Genomic DNA, 17313 nt, shown 5'->3' with positions numbered 1-17313 from the left:
CAGCATCCAACGAGCAGCGAAATCGACGTTTCGGGCAAAAGCCCTTCATCAGGAATAAAGGCAGTGAGCTGGAAGCATGGAGAGATAAGCGAGAGGAAGGTGGGGGTGGGGAAAGAGTAGCATAGAGTACAGTGGGTGAGTGGGGGAGGAGATGAATGTGATAGGTCAGGGAGGAGAGGGTGGAGTGGATAGGTGAAAAAGGAGATAGGCAGGTAGGACAAGTCTGGACAAGTTATGGAGACAGTGCTGAACTGGAGGTTTGAAACTAGGATGAGGTGGGGGAAGGGGAAATGAGGAAGCTGTTGAAGTCCACATTGATGCCCTGGGGTTGAAGTGTTCCGAGACGGAAGATGAGGCATTCTTCCTCCAGGCGTCTGGTGGTGAGGGAGTGGCAGTGAAGGAGGCCTAGGGCCTCCATGTCCTCAGCAGAGTGGGAGGGGGAGTTGAAATGTTGGGCCACAGGGCGGGTGTCTCGGAGATGTTCCCTAAAGCGCTCTGCTAGGAGGCGCCCAGTCTCCCCAATGTAGAGGAGACCGCATCGGGAGCAACGGATACAATAAATGATATTAGTGGATGTGCAGGTAAAACTTTGATGGATGTGGAAGGCTCCTTTAGGGCCTTGGATAGAGGTGAGGGAGGAAGTGCGGGCACAGGTTTTACAGTTCCTGCGGTGGCAGTATGGGAGGGTGGGTCGTAGGGGCGCGTGGACCTGACCAGGTAGTCACAGAGGGAACGGTCTTTGAGGAAGGCAGAAAGGGGTGGGGAGGGAAATATATCCTTGGTGGTGGGGTCTTTTTGGAGGTGGCAGAAATGTTGGCGGATGATTTGGTTTATGCGAAGGTTGGTAGGGTGGAAGGTGAGCACCAGGAGCATTCTGTCCTTGTTACGGTTGGAGGGTTGTGGTCTGAGGGCGGAGGTGCGGGATGTGGACGAGATGCGTTGGAGGGCATTTTTAACCACATGGGAAGGGAAATTGCGGTCTCTAAAGAAGGAGGCCATCTGGTGTGTTCTATGGTGGAACTGGTCCTCCTGGGAGCAGATACGGCGGAGGCGGAGGAATTAGGAATACGGGATGGCATTTTTGCAAGAGATAGGGTGGGAAGAGGTGTAATCCAGGTAGCTGTGGGAGTTGGTGGGTTTGTAAAAAATGTCAGTGTCAAGTCGGTCGTCATTAATGGAGATGGAGAGGTCCAGGAAGGGGAGGGAGGTGTCAGAGATGGTCCAGGTAAATTTAAGGTCAGGCTGGAATGTGCTGGTGAAATTGATGAATTGCTCAACCTCCTTGCGGGAGCACGAGGTGGCGCCAATACAGTCATCAATGTAGCGGAGGAAGAGGTGGGGAGTGGTGCCGGTGTAATTACGGAAGCAAAGCCCAAGTCACCTTCCTAAGTATGTTATTGGCCATGGACAAATAGCCCCACGGGATGTGAAAACAAAAGTAATTGGGGAATTTCCCACACCGTTTCTTACACGAAGAAAGAAGTACTACGGTTCCTGGGATTGAGTGGATTTTACTAAAAGTTTGTGCTGAACTTTAGCAGTGTGGCTGCTTCATTCACCGAATTGATAAAAAAGGCAAGAAGTTTCAGTGGAAAGCAGACTGTCAAAAGACATTTGACAGCCTAAAAACTGTGTTAACCACTGCCCCAATATTAGCCACACTGGATTATATGAAGCCTTTTAAGGCGGCTATCGATGCCAGTGATGTGGGTGTCATTGCGGTGTTCCTGCAGAAGGGTGATGAGGGAATAGAAAAATCCATTGGGTATTTTACCAGGAAGTTGAACGTTCATCAACAGAAATATTCAACGGTGAAGAAAGAAACTTTAAGCTTGGTGTTAGCATTACAACATTTCAGTGTATATATTACCAGCAATGCATCTGAGACAATTGTATACACTGATCACAAGCCATTGACATTTGTAGAAAATTTTAAGGACAAAAATACCAGACTATTTAGATGGAGCTTTTTGTTGCAGTCATTCAATTTGACAATTGTGCATGTGGCAGGTCATGAAAATGTGATTGCCGATGCGTTATCGAGACTCGAATGAGATACGGAGGCATTCGGTGGTGTGTGCATAGCGGCCTGAATTTGCCTGGGGCTGTGCATGTTTGCATGTTTATAGCTAGTGGAGAAAGTGAGGTCTGCAGATGCTGGAGATCAGACATTCCTGAAGAAGGGCTTATGCCTGAAACATCGAATTTCCTGCTCCTTGGATGCTGCCTGACCTGCTGCGCTTTTCCAGCAACACATTTTCAGCACTGTTTATAGGTAGTATCATGTATATGTATGTTTAGACTACCAACTGGGTTTTGAAGGGTTAAAAATTAAGCCATCTTTTGGTATTGATGGTTCTTTATTTTTAAGGGGGGGAGGTGTCACAAAGCTAGTGCCTTTTTTTCTAAAAGCTGTTCTTTGGCTCACGGAGACTCTGTCCTTGATTTTTTCCAGAGGGGCAATAAACTGGGCTGGGCTCTGATCAGTCTGGTTTGGTACAGAGATGAAAAGAATTGTGAGTGGCCTTTTGTTTATATGTAAATAGATAAGACTTCAGGCCAAAGTGGTCATGCTTTCGAAGTGATCTGTATAAAGAGAGGGGAATGGTCAGCTCTCTAGCTAAGCTGAGCGAGCAGTTTTAGTTCAGTCTTGAACCAGTTGAATGTTCAAAAGGGAGCTGTGTGGAAACCTCTCTCTTTTCTGCCCTTCAACTTCAACTTGTAAGTATGTGTTCCATTTATATTGTTTTTAAAGGGAATTTGCTTATTGGGACTGTTGTGTATATTCGGAACAGCATAATTAAGTCCAGTTGGATAGTTTGTGTTCTGTAGGGGTTCTTTATTCTGTTCTTTGTGTTTCATTGTGTAATTTTGTGAATAAATTTCTGTCTGTTTTAAAATCTTGTAGTCAACCTAGCTAATTTAATCCGCATAATTTTCACTGTGCACTTACTAAAACAAATTGCAAAATTATGGTCTGGGGGTGCCTGCTTAAGAATGTTTTGAGAGGTTTGGCTTAGTCCATAACAACTTATGAACAGTGATACTTAACTTGCTATGGTTTTTCAATCAGTTAAGAGTTTATACAAATTCTCATTGATGGTTTTGATGTCTGTGAGGCAATAGACCAGATCAATTGCAATTATGAAATTAATCTTGTGATGAGATACACATTTTCACATGGAAGTGAGGCACATCATAAGGAAATAGGGAATATTAGTTATGGGCTTCTCCTCCAAACTGCCTCATACCTTGGCAATAAATTCCAGTTGGGTGAACCAGCCAAATAGCAGAATGATCGATAAAAGAGGCTTCTTACCAGAACCAGTTTGAGGAGATCAGCAGCACGCTCAAGCTCTTTTTCATTCCGTGGCTCTTTAAGTGCCATTTCACTTCTCTCTTCCTCCTTTTGCAGAGTGAGTTCAATGTACTTCTACAATTATACAAATATAACTCCAAACATCAGAAAATGTCTGGTTTGTCTTCACATGATTATTTGATATATATGATTTAATGCATTAGACTAAGAGCAAACTCCTAAATTTAAAATCTCTATGATTCTAACAAGCTTGTGAAACCACATCAGCAGAGGGCCAATACTATGCAGAGTTCCTTTACATTTGACTTATTTAAAGAAAAAGGTGAAGCAGGATTTTTATGAACATTATCCCTTGACTGGATCTATTGACCCCAAAACCTTTGATGGTCTTGTTTCAACATTAAAGTGCCCCAGAAAAGCTGCAGCTTTTTGTAGGAGGACCTTCAGTTACACTTCAGGAAAAACACACCCTTGTAGTCAAGGTGACCACTACCTTGAACATTTTTTGCGTCATGGTTATTTCATTGTTTTCATATTTTAATAGCCAATCTGCAAGGCATCAGTGCATTCATCGAATGATGAAAGTTTATTCACAAAGTAAACAGCCAAACAAAGTTCTCTAGAAAAGTTCTCTAGACGTGCAAAGTAACAAGTAGGAGTAATTCTTTTGGTCTTTTAAGCCTGCTTTCCCATTCAATAAGATCATGAATGACCTGACTGTGGCCTTAACTAATCTTACCTGGATATATCCATAATTCTCGGCTACCATGTATGTCAAAATCTGTTTAACATGTCTATGATTTTATTCAATAACCCAGTCTCCACTTTTGAACATCATTAAGGTAGAGACTTCCAAACATTAACACTGCTCCTAGAGAAGAAATTCTTCCTTATATCTTCATCTTAAATGGCAGACCTCTTATTTTGCAACTGTGCCACTTAGTTTGATTCTGTCATAATAAGAAACATCTTTTCAGCACTTACCTGTAAAGAACCCTCAGACCTTATATTTCGGTAAGAGCAGTTCTCATTCTTTGAAACTCCAGAGAGCATATGCCTAACTAAATAGGTAAATTCAGGGAGAATATTCGTGATGACTTGGGGTCCAGAACTAGAGATCACAGTCTAAAGATATGGGCAAGCCAATTAGGACTGAGATGAACAGAAATTCCTTAACTCAGAGACTGAAAGCATGTGGAATTCTCTGCCACAGAAGGTGATTGAGGCCAAAACATTGAATGCTTTCCAGAAAGAGTTAGATGTAGTTCTTGGAATTCAAGGGATCAAAGGAGAAAGTCAGAGCTAAGTTGGATGGTCAGCCATGATTATATTGAATGATGGGGCAGGCTCAAGGTGCCAAATGACTTACTTAAGTTCCTATTTTCTCTGTTTCTATGTTAACCTGCTCAACTGATCAGAATTATGTAATTTCTTAATTCTAGGAAACAACTCAATGATACTTCTCTTCTTAAGTAAGGAGACCAAATATATAACAATACTCAAGAATGACCTCAACAATGTTCTGTAGTTATATCAAGACTTTCAAACTTGTACACACTCTTATTCTTGCAATAAAGGCCGATATTTCATTTGCATTCTTAATTAATTGCTGCACCTGCATGTCGATTTGCATGTCGTCTACCTAATAATTCAACTCAGTCTCATAATTATGGAATTTTACACAACAGAATAGGTGATCGTATGGAAGTTCCCTGAAAAAGATTTCTACCTTTAGTCCTGTTGCCTTGTGCCTTCTAACAGGGAGGCAACCAGAGACGTTTAGTCCAGAGACACAGATCATGTTCTGGGTACCCGGATTCGAATCCCACCATGGCAGATGATGGAATTGGAATTCAATTTAAAAATCTGGAATTAAGAATCTAATGATGACCATGAATCCATTGTCGATTGTTGGAAAACAAAATATCTGGTTCACTTACGTCCTTTAGGGAAGAAAACGGCCATCCTTACCTGGTCTGCCCTACATGTGACTCCAGACCAACAGCAATGTAGATGACTCTGAACTGCCCTCTGGGCAATTAGGGACAGATAATAAATGCTGTCTAGCCAGAGATGCCCCCATCCAATGAATAAAGAAAAAGAAATCTTTAAGCATTCCTTTTACAAATATTTATCAATCCCTCTTTTAAGCATTTTAGTGCATTTCATTTCCATCAGTATTTTTGGGTTGGACATTCAATGACCAATTGACTTTCTGCATAAAACCATCCTCCTAATCTCCTATTTCCTCATTATTGCTCTGAAATTATGGTTTCAAATTGTCCTCAAAATCTGCAATATATTGGGAAGGGACAGGATGGGACCAAAGATGCTGCTGGAGAAGCACTCTGGTTTGTGAGGTTCCTCAGTGGGTGGTTGAGGTGGGAAACCTTACAACCTTTAACAAATACTTGGATTTTCACCCAAAATATCATAATATTCAAGGCTATGGGCTGGAAAATGGGTCTGGTGTAGACTTAGAACAAACTTTTGTTAGTGCGGATTTGATGGGTTGAAGGGCCTCTTTCGTACTGTATAATTCTACTTTATTCAGCAGAGCTTCTGCCACCCCCAAAGAAATTTGAATGAAAAACCTTAAGACAATTCTGCAATCTTTGCCGTATTTCTGTATTTATAGGTTCATATTGAAACAGCTGACGGACTTCAAGAACAGAGGGACACTTTAAGATAGGAGGAGATGAAGGATCCACAATCTCAGTTTGTAGAGTGAAAGGGTGCATGCCAACAGGTGGTCCTGGGATCTTGCACTGGAAACAGAAATAAAAAGAGAAGTCAGTCTTCTTGTGTCAGACAAGATTCAGTCAGGAAAACCTTCCTAGATCTATAACTTTGACACTCAAATTGATCCAAGCAACAGTACCACATTTAGATGAAATATTCTTCCTGCAGATTTCAAAATATTCAAAAATTTTCTTTGGGAAAAGCCACATTACCTTCTGCATTTTACAGGTTAGAATTTTTTTATACCCTTAAATATTTTTCTACCCCTACAGAAAGCAGTTTGGTTAATTTGAACTGTCCTGAAAATGTGTTGCTGGAAAAGCGCAGCAGGTCAGGCAGCATCCAAGGAACAGGAAATTCGACGTTTCGGGCATAAGCCCTTCATCAGGAATGAGGAAAGTGTGTCCCTACCTTTTATCTTAACCTCCTACTCCTTGGATGCTGCCTGACTTGCTGCGCTTTTCCAGCAACACATTTTCAGCTCTGATCTCCAGCATCTGCAGACCTCACTTTCTCCCCTAATTTGAACTGTCCTCCTGATAAGAAGCTGTGGAGGGTTGACAGCAATTAAAATGTATCTGCAGTTTCTCCATTTCAGCTTAGCAGACGGCAATTTTAAATTCTGGTCTTGAATCCAAGTCTTAATAGCGGATTGTAGAGTTTTTCTTAAAGAGATGGTTTCCATGTGAGCCAGGAGAAGCAGACAAATTGGTCAAAGCTCACAAGGAAACCTTAGGTTTCCCTGCTCAAGGTTTTCCTCCCTTCCTCAACCACAATGGAGCACTTTGGGGTAAGTGACCATAATTCGATTAGTTTTAAAATAGTGATGAAAAAGGATAGACTGGATCTAAAAGTTGAAATTCTAAATTGGAGGAAGGCTAATTTTGAAGGTGTTAGGCAAGAACTTTTAAAGGTTGATTTGGGGCAGATGTTCACAGATAAAGGGGTGGCTAGAAAATGGGAAACCTTCAGAAATTAGATAACGAGAGCCCAGAAATGGTATATTCATTTAGGGTGAAAGGAAAGGCTGTGAGGTATAGGGAATGCTGGATGACTAAAGAAATTGAGGGTGAGGTTAAGAAAAAGAAGGAAGCATATGTCAGGTATAGACAGGATAGATCAAGTGAATCTTTATAAGCATATAAAGGCAGCAGGAGTATACTTAAGAGGGAAATCAGGGGGACAGGAAGGGGATATGAGATAGCTTTGGCAAATAGGGTTAAGGAGAAACCAAAGGGTTTTTACAAATACATTAAGGACAAAAGAATTCAACCTGGATAAATGCGAAGTGATGCATTGTGGAAGGTCGAATTTGAAAGCTGAGTACAGGATTAAGGATAGGATTCTTGGCAGTGTGGAGGAACAGAGGGATTTTGGTGTGCAGGTACATAGATCCCTTAAAATGGCCACCCAAGTGGACAGGGTTGTTAAGAAAGCATATGGTGTTTTGGCTTTCATTAACAGGGGGATTGAGTTTAAGAGTCGTGAGATTTTGTTGCAGCTCTATAAAACTTTGGTTAGACCGCACTTGGAATACTGCGTCCAGTTTTGGTCGCCCTATTATAGGAAAGATGTGGATGCTTTGGAGAGGGTTCAGAGGAGGTTTACCAGGATGCTGCCTGGACTGGAGGGCTTATCTTATGAAGAGAGGTTGACTGAGCTCGGACATTTTTCATTGGAGAAAAGGAGGAGGAGAGGAGACCTAATTGAGGTATACAAGATAATGAGAGGCATAGATAGAGTCGATAGCCAGAGACTATTTCCCAGGGCAGAAATGACTAACACGAGAGGTCATAGTTTTAAGCTGGTTGGAGGAAAGTATAGAGGGGATGTCAGAGGCGGGTTCTTTACACAGAGAGTTGTGAGAGCATGGAATGCGTTGCCAACAGTAGTTGTGGAAGCAAGGTCATTGGGGACATTTAAGAGACTACTGGACATGCATATGGTCACAGAAATTTGAGGGTGCATACATGAGGATCAGTGGTTGGCACAACATTGTGGGCTGAAGAGCCTGTTTTGTGCTGTACTGTTCTATGTTCTAAAAGAGTAACGAGGGAGAGAATAGGGCCCCTCAAAGATCAGCAAGGCAATGTTTGTGTGGAGCTGCAGAAGACAGAGGAGATATTAAACGAGTATTTTGCATGACTGTTTACTGTGGAAAAGGACATGGAAGAGATAGAATGTAGGGAAATAGATGGTGATATCTTGAAAAATGTCCAAATTACAGAGGAGGAAGTGCTGGATGTCTTGAAATGCATAAAGGTGGAAAAAATTCCCAGGATCTGATCAGGTATACCCTATAACTATTTGGGAAGCTAGGGAAGTGATTGCTGAACCCCTTGCTGAGATATTTGTATCATTGATAGTCACAGGTGAGGTGCCGGAAGACTGGAGGTTGGCTAATGTGGTGCCACTATTTAAGGAAGGTGGTAAGGAAAAGCCAGGGAACTATAGATCAGTGCATCTGACATCAGTGGTGGGCAAGTTGTTGGAGGGAATCCTGAGGGACAGGATTTATACATATTTGGAAAGGCAAGGACTGATGTGGGATAGTTAACATAGCTTTGTGAGTGGGAAATCATGTCTCACGAACTTGATAGAGTTTTTTGAAGAAGTATCAAAGAGGATTGATGAAGGAAGAGTGGTGGCCATGATCTATATGGACTTCAGTAAGGCATTTGTCAAGGTTCCCCATGGGAGACTGATTAGCAAAGTTAGATCTCATGGAATACAGGGAGACCTAGCCATTTGGACACAGAACTGGCTCAAAGTTGAAGACAGAGTGTGCTGGTGGGGGGTTGTTTTTCAGACTGGAAGCCTTTGACCAGAGGAGTGCCACAAGGATTGGTTCTGGGTCCACTACTTTTCATCATTTACATAATGACTTGGATATGAACATAGGAAGTATAGTTAGTAAGTTTGCAGATGACACCAAAATTGGAGTTTTTGTGGATAGCAAAGAAGGTTACCTCAGAATACAACGGGGTCTTAATCAGATGGGCCAATGGGTTGAAGAATGGCAGATGGAGTTTAATTTAGATAAATGCGAGGTGTTGCATTTTGGGAAAGCAAATCTTAGCAGGACTTATACACTTAATAGTGAGTCTTTGGGCGTGTTACTGAACAAAGAGACCTTGGAGTGAAGGTTCATAGCTCCTTGAAAGTAGATTTGCAGATAGATAGGATAGTGAAGAAGGCATTTGGTATGCTTTCCTTTATAGGTCAGAGTATTGAGTACAGGAGTTGGGAGGTCATGCTGTGGCTGTACAGGATGTTGGTTAGGCCACATTTGAAATATTGCGTGCAGTTCTGGTCTCCTTCCTCCTGGACGTATGTTTAAAACTTGAAAGGGTTCAGAAAAGATTTACAAGGATATTTCCAGGGTTGGAGGATTTGAGCTATAGGGAGAGGTTGAATAGATTGGGGCTGTTTTCCCTCGAGCTTCAGAGGCTGAGGGGTGACCTTATAGAGAGTTATAAAATCACAAGGGGCATGGATAGGATAAATAGACAAAGCCTTTTCCCTGGGATGGGGGAGTCCAAAACTAGAGGGCATAGGTTTAGGGTGAGAGGGGAAAGATATAAAAGAGACGTAGAGGGTGGAACGTGTACAGAATGAGTTTCCAGAGGAATTGTTGGAGGTTAGTACAATTGCAACATTTAAAAGGCATCTGGATGAGTCTATGAATAGGAAGGGTTTGGAGGGATATGGACTGGGTGCTGGCAAGTGGGACTAGATTGGGTTGGGATATCTGCTCAGCATGGATGAGTTGGACTGAAGAGTCTGTTTCCATGGTGCACATCTCTCTGACTCTATGACTCCTTCAATGAGCCCCCTAATGCATTTGCCCTTGGACTAGTGATTGCTAATCCATGGCTACCAGGTGAGACCTCTAAGCCACTCGGTTTTAATAGCGCAATTACTCCTTCTCATTAATTTTTCAGCTTACTCAATGAGGAAGTCAGCAAGGGGTGTGTAAATGAGGCTTGACTGTAAATGTTGGCTGGACCTCCCTGCTACCATGGCCAGTTTGGTCAGATGCATGCATATAGTTTTCCTGAACAGGAGTTACTAGGTATTGTTCCTAATGGTAACTTCACAGATGCTGCTAGCCAAAGAACATCTTACCAAGAAGCCAGTACTCATGTGTAAATCAGGGCAATGATTTATTTGACTACAAAAACGTTTTATGACTACAAAAGTGTGACAGTGAAGTCAGGAGAGGTGGAATGATTTTCCTTTTTTCTATTCCCTTTTTGGTTGTAGCAGAGGTTTTGAATTTTAAAAGGATGCTAAGTGCAAGTTCAGTATGCACTTCTCTGTTTGAAGTTTCAAAGAAACAGATTAAACAGCTATTCTTGAGTTAAACACACATCTGTGTTGTTAAAACCTACTTAAGTAAAAATATTAAAGTTGTACAAATGGGCCCTACTTCCCACTGATGCATGCAAATTCACTCACCCACTCACCAAGCATACAAAAAGAAATATAGCTTGAAAGAATACTGTATGTTAAACTTGTCCAAGTTATATGCAGACAAAAATTCAGTAAAGATACACTACTGCAGTTGGATGTTTTGGTTCTTACTGAGCTAGTTGCTTTTAAATTGTGGCTTTGTTGGTATATTCCCTTTTCTCATAAAATCCTGTTGTCACAAATTTAATGGCTTTTTGTAGAGTCTCTGGCTGGCGTAGGAATGTGACTAATCTTTTTCAGCAAAACTGGGTTCAGTACTTAGATAGAGTGTTAGAGAGACAATGTTGAATTTATAAGCTTGCATGTTCTTTGCCTCGATCCCAATGCCAGCTTGACATTATCTCTTCATGTTGATTATATATTCCAAAGAATATAGAAGACTAGCCCATGCCTCGTACAGCATCTCTTCAGCTTTGTTTTGTGGCTGTGGTTAATGATTTTGTTTTAATATTCCAGCCATTAACTTCCGCATGTTCTATTCTTCATTGATGAGATGGGGAGGAGCTGTTCATATTTCCAGAAATTCCTGTCGGGGTCTTTGTAGACTTTATGTCCCCGTCAAATAGAAATGTGACTTCATAAGGCAAATTAGAAGCTAGTTCAAGTTAGTGTCTTTTGCTTAATATGTGTTTGTTCCTTAAAAAAAATGTTCAATATACACTGATGAAATAACAAATTTGGTATTTCTCCTGCCACCACAGTGGAACATTAAGTCAGTTGCAGCTCATGTCATGCCAGAACCAAAAGCTGGTGTTGTCTTCGTCCATGTGCACACACATGTTGCTACTGATTTCCAAGAAGCCCCTCATCATCCTCTGATTCTGATCCCTCAATACCTTGTTCTCTTACTCCTAGGCATGGTGAACAGTGAGAAAGCATAGTGGTGCTCAGGCAGGAGCAGAGAGGGTTTAGGAGTGGAGCAGACAAGTTTTAAGAGTGGGGCAGTGAGAAAATCACAATCACAGGATTTGGATTGATCTAAAACATTTGTTTTACTGGTCCTATTCTTTGATGCAGCTGCAGCATCGATGGGAGGCACTGTAACATCATGGGCTGTGAAAACACCGTCTGCAGTGTCTGCTGGAATTTCTCCAGAAATTTCAGTTTTAGTTTCACATCTCCAGCATCTGTAGTTCTTTGTTTTACCTTACAAATTAATATTCTGTGTAGCACATAATGGGATTGTTTGAATTTTTCTGCACCAATATATTGATATGTACACGTTTGCAGCAAGAGTCTCTTGATGATAATGAATTATGAGATCTCCTGTCTTAGTTAAGTACATTATGGCTCTGGCTGAGTTCTGCTAACTGATTCCTGATGAAGGGCTTTTGCCCGAAATGTTGATTCTCCTGCTCCTCGGATGCTGCCTGACCTGCTGTGCTTTTCCAGCAATACACTCTTGACTCTAACTTAGCAAAGAACTGGAATTAAACAAATTGCGCTAGCACAACTAAAGATCGATCTGAAAGGAACTAATGCAATGCACTTATCCTAAAAAAAACCATCTGGAAGATCAGAATTTACTTAACTTTTACAATTGTCAATATATTGACTATTCACAACTGTTCCTTATGTAGAGAATTCAGTAAGGTTAATTCAAACATATATAAACAAAATAATCACAGCAGCATGAATTTTGTGCTATTCACAGGACTTTGCAAAAACAAACCTAATAATGCAAAATTTGGTTCATGAAAATTCTTAAAAACTGAAGTAGTAACAACTGACAATCTGGAACACTGAACAAAAATGACAAATGACAATCCAGTCCTTCCTCTGAAACTAACATATTCCTTTAAAGACTTACCTCTACTTGAGGAAATGTGTCCCATTGTCTTGATCGAAGATTATGGGGGATAATGTTGGCTACGTCCTTTTTAATTAACCAGCGTGATCCAATGTCTTCAGTGGATGGCTGGAGAAAAGTGATACCAAATACACCTGTTTGGAGTACAGATTGAAACAGCTCAAAAGAAATATATTAAAATATTTGCATTAAAATAATGTGTTTTTAAATGCTTTTAATGTGAAGGCTACACATTATATTCTAATTCTGCTTCATGCCACGTTGTAAATAATTGCTTTTATTTTTAACATTATATGTTCCCAGCATTTCCAATTTATTGTCATAAAGTATGATGGCTTCAATTATCTATTCCAAGTGTAATGCTTCTATATTTACTGACAATACAAAGATAGGTGGGGAAGAAAGCTGCGGAGATGAAAATAGGTTTCAAAGAAAAACAGACAGGTGAAGTGATTTGACAGGAACATACCAGATGGAATATAATGTGGGGAAGTGTGAAATTGTTCATCTTTATCTTAAGAATAAGAAAGTAGAATGTTTTGAAATGGCCTGAGTCCTTAAAAGGTTTGGATTCTGAGAAATCCTGGTGTCCTTGTGTAGGAATTACAATAAGCAAATGGCAAGTTAGCCTTCGTTGAAAGAAATTGGAGCACGTACGAGATCTTACTCGACTTATCTAAGGCATGGTGACAACACACCCAGTTTACAGTTCATGGTTTTACTTAAGGAAGGATATCGTGTGAAAATGGTGTTGAGTTAGTTGATCAGTCATGGTGTACAATATTGGAGAAAACTCGAAGAGCTGCATGGCCTAATCCTGTTCCAATCTTCCTACATTGTTTTGGTGAAAATGCAAAAAAGATTCACTGACCTGGACTAATTGGCTTCTGACAATGTTCTTTAAAACCCAGAAGGGTGAAAGGAGATCTCATTGAAACAGATAATACTTTTCAAGGATTTGATAGAGTAAATGTTGCAAGAAAGTGTTTCCTGAGCTGTAAAATCTAGAACTAGAGGTTGCAATCACAGAATAAAGAGTTGATCATTTAGGAATGAGGTGAGGAGACATTTGTTCACTCAGAATTTTCTGCTTTAGAAAACTTTTAATGTTCAGAAACTGTGTATCGTGATCTTTAATCTATCAAAGCTGGGCATCCTTGAGGTGCTGTAGGTTATCATCAGCAATAGAATTTTATTTAACATAAACTATAATGTTACACCTGGCATAACCCTCACAAATCTTATATGAGTGGAACAAATCTGGTTCAATGAGGTATATAGAGATTAGGACCTAAACCAGGCATACTTGGAAATGAAATACCAACGTATTGAAGGTACAATAGAGAACCACATGCCAGTTTAAATATCAGATTTTTTTAGACAATTAAATAATCCCACAAATAAATTAGATCAAATCTCTCCAGTCCTGTGTGAAGATAATCTTGCAGAGCCATGGGCTGGGAGAGATTGAGGAACATAAATAGGAGCAACGGAACTAGCAATTGTCAGGCGTGATGAGGTTTCATGTTTTATTATTATTTAGAAACTTGGGCTTGAAAGTGAACAGAGCCATAATTACATTAAGCTTGGTATAGTTTTCTATATTGTGTGGGTTAAGAAAGGAAGGGCTTAGTTTCATTTCTGAGTTTTGAGTGTAGTACTAGACTTCAGCAGTTTCTTCATTTCCCCTCCACCCACCTTCCCTTAGTTTCAACCTGCCAGCTCAGCACCATCCTCATGACCTGTTCGACATGCAAATCTTCCTTCTTACCTATCTGCTCCACCCTCCTCTCTGACCTTTCACCTTCATCCCCACCTCCATCTACCTATAGCACTCTTAGCTACCTTCTCCCAAGCTCCACTCCCCCTCCCATTTATCTCTCCATCCCGGAGGCTCCCCGCCTGATTCCCGATGAAGGGCTTTTGCTGGAAACGTCAATTTTCCTGCTCCCCAGATGCTGCCTGACCTGCTGTGCTTTTCCAGCACCACTCTAATCTTGACTCTGATCTCCAGCATCTGCAGTCCTCACTTTCGTCTAATTTTGACTGGAAATTTGTTTGCATGAATTGAAATTAGGCTTTAAAATGTGGTGAGGTGAATGGTTCAGAGCTTCAGAACACAGAGTGGAATCTCAAAGGGATTGTGGAAAGACTTGGCAGAATTGGATGAATAGTCCTGCGAGGCCCATCCGGTGTCAAGATCGTCTTGTTCCATCTTTTACAAGTATATTGTAAGATTCTTGTTCAGCAGTGGTGAGATGCTGATTGATGGGGATTAATGCTTGTTGAGGTTAAAGCTCATTGTTTAATATTTAGCCTCTCATCCACCAGAATCATCAAGCTAGTTACTATGAAAATGTGACAAGGAAACCAGAATGAATACCTGTTGGAAACAGCTCAATATTTGCTCTGAACAATGGAGAATTGGTCGTGCTAAATTGTGCATAGCATTCAGGGATGTGTAGAGTAGGTGCATTAGTCAGGGGTAAATGTAGAGTAATAGGATAGGGGAATGGGTCTGGGTGGGTTACACTTCGGAGAGTCAGTGTGGACTTGTTGGACTAAATGGCCTGTTTCCACACAGCAGGGATTCTATGCTCTATATCTATAATTGCCTATAAGCAAACTACAGCCCAGCTTACAATCCATAGGTGTCAGATGCATGCACTCTTCATCCATGGACATTGACACCTGGCATTTGCCAACACATCACAACCATTATAGCACCTCTCCAATACACTGGCTGGCTGCTCACCAAGCACAAAATTGAAAGGCAGAGCTAATTAACAATTACCATCGAAAGTCTGTGACGACACTGCGCACACATGTACAGGCCATCCAGTTCACCGATTGATCCGAGCTGCAATGCAGGGTTGTTTGCTCATTTAGCTCACAGCATCCAAACCTTCATTACCATGCCTGTTCTGCACCAGAGCTAAAGTCAAAAGCTTACATTGCTGCAATTTTGAGGTGCTGTTTTATGTAGACAGGCATCTTGTCATTCTTGTCATTAGGGATCTGTCCGGTGGAAAGAAATTTTGGCAAACACCACACCCTAACATAAATTGAATGGCTACAGCACATGCCAAATGTTTGCACAGAAAATATACTGCATGTTCATTCAGTTAATTGGCCTTATTGAAAACCGGCGAGGGCTAGTCATCAATTCAGTCAAAGTGGGGGGAGGGAGGCTGCACTCATCATCAGTCATGTGCACAAACAGACCAGGGTCTTCAACATAATCAGTTGTCAGCTTAGAATACTGTTCGATTACAGTCAGAATGGGCAACAGTCAGATGAAGGGCTCCTGCCTGAAACAGCGATTTTCCTGCTCCTCGGATGTTGCCTGACCTGCTGTGCTTTTCCAGCACCACTTTAATTTTAACAACAGTCAGTCCTGTAAGGCCACCACCAGCCATCAGGAGATTCATGTATCCTCAGTGAGAGAGTTACAAACACAAAAGTCAGGGATTTGATCAGTCATATCTAGGGGCTGCTCACTGAAGTCAGTAAGAAATCTGGGGCAAATATAATCCTGGTTCTGCTTGCATTAATTGCAAAGGAGCATTCAAGGGTAGGCCTGTAGAGGCAGTTGATGAATTAGCACCAGTAGAGCAGTGAGTATAAATTTGCAGCTGAGAATTTGGGGCATACCTACCAGGGAGTGGAGTCAGCCCCAGATCCTGAATTTAACTCAATCAGCTGTTCACATCTGAACTGGAGAAAGAAATGAATTCCATGGTCCTGCTACCCTGGAGTTCTGAAATATAGCCCTCATTTACTCTAAAACAAAAACAAGAAACTATCAGCACTAGAAGCTATATCTTAACTTTAGTCTCCTTCTCTTATTCTCTGACTTGTAATTATCCCTGGCGCTTCTTAGTCAATCCCTAAATAATAAAATACTTGTCTAAATTATAGCAATTTAAGATTAGTTCCCTACTAGCCAATCAACTCACCACTTTCCTGTGATGTCATTCTAATTCTTTTCCCCAAATCTATAAAACTCCAACAGAATTAGACAAGGTAAGAGCAGAACCGGAAGTTACCGTCTAAGGCTATAAGGTTGGCCATTTAGAACTGAGATGAGGAGAAAAGTATTCACCTTCTTCACCCCTTCTTAAGAGTAGTAAGTCTGTGGAATTTTCTTCCACAAAAAGCATTGAATGTTTTCAAGAAGGAGATAAATATATTTCTTTGGGCTAAAGGGCTCAAAAGATACGAGGAGAAAGTGGGATCAAAGTACTGAATTGGATGATCAGCCATGATCATATGAATGATGGAGAAAGTTTGAATGGCCAAATGGCCTACTCTTGCTCCTATATTCTATGTTTCTGTGTTTCTATGATCAGTACAAGGTGAGATAGACGAGTCCAGGTAGGGGTTAGGGATAAAACAGACACATTTATAGTGGTGGAGAGAAAGATGATAAGGAGGGAAACTCAAAGCCAACAGTGTGTATTGTAGGAGATGGGAATGGGGTTTGGTGGCAGTGAAACATAATGCAGAGGGTATAACACATCAATGTTATACTTTATTTACAGCGTAATCACTTAAATAATAATGCAACTTTGCCTTAAATAAAGCTTATTGGCAAAGAGCCTTCTCACTACACCCTCAACTGACTACTTGGACATGTAGTAGATCACGGTTATGAGGAGAAATTGACTCCAAATTGTATCAACTTTTGATATTTCGTGTAGCCATTAAATTGTACAAACATATTTACATTGAAATAAATAAATTTAAAAATCTATAATAATTGGACAGAATGATACAGTAAATTTTACAGTATTTGAGAGATCTTTCAGATGTAAGATGTGTTTCATTGACGTGAATTTGCTGTAATATGATTGCCAAATTGGGGACACTGTTTTGAAAGCACAGACTTTTAAAACGTGTATTAGCTGTAATGTTTCTAAAGTGCAATTTTTCTTTAATGCGGGGTTGTGTAAGAATGCAACCA

The 17313-nt window shown here is 40.9% G+C and overlaps 1 protein-coding gene across 1 annotated transcript in view; it reads right to left on the bottom strand.

Moving 5' to 3' along the window:
- The window catches only part of spag17 (sperm associated antigen 17), a 225401-nt gene that overhangs the window by 71351 nt on the left and 136737 nt on the right, over positions 1-17313 (bottom strand). The window contains exons 39-41 of the mRNA XM_060832789.1: positions 12348-12481; positions 5914-6087; positions 3320-3433 (exon numbers count right to left, since the gene is read on the bottom strand). Of these exons, the coding sequence (XP_060688772.1) occupies positions 3320-3433; positions 5914-6087; positions 12348-12481 (422 nt within the window). The remainder of the gene's footprint in view (positions 1-3319; positions 3434-5913; positions 6088-12347; positions 12482-17313) is intronic.

The sequence above is a fragment of the Hemiscyllium ocellatum genome, chromosome 12 (assembly GCF_020745735.1).
Source record: "Hemiscyllium ocellatum isolate sHemOce1 chromosome 12, sHemOce1.pat.X.cur, whole genome shotgun sequence".
Taxonomy (NCBI): domain Eukaryota; kingdom Metazoa; phylum Chordata; class Chondrichthyes; order Orectolobiformes; family Hemiscylliidae; genus Hemiscyllium; species Hemiscyllium ocellatum.
The sequence above is the reverse complement of the archived record's forward strand: the minus strand, read 5'-3'. Positions and strand labels throughout refer to the sequence as shown.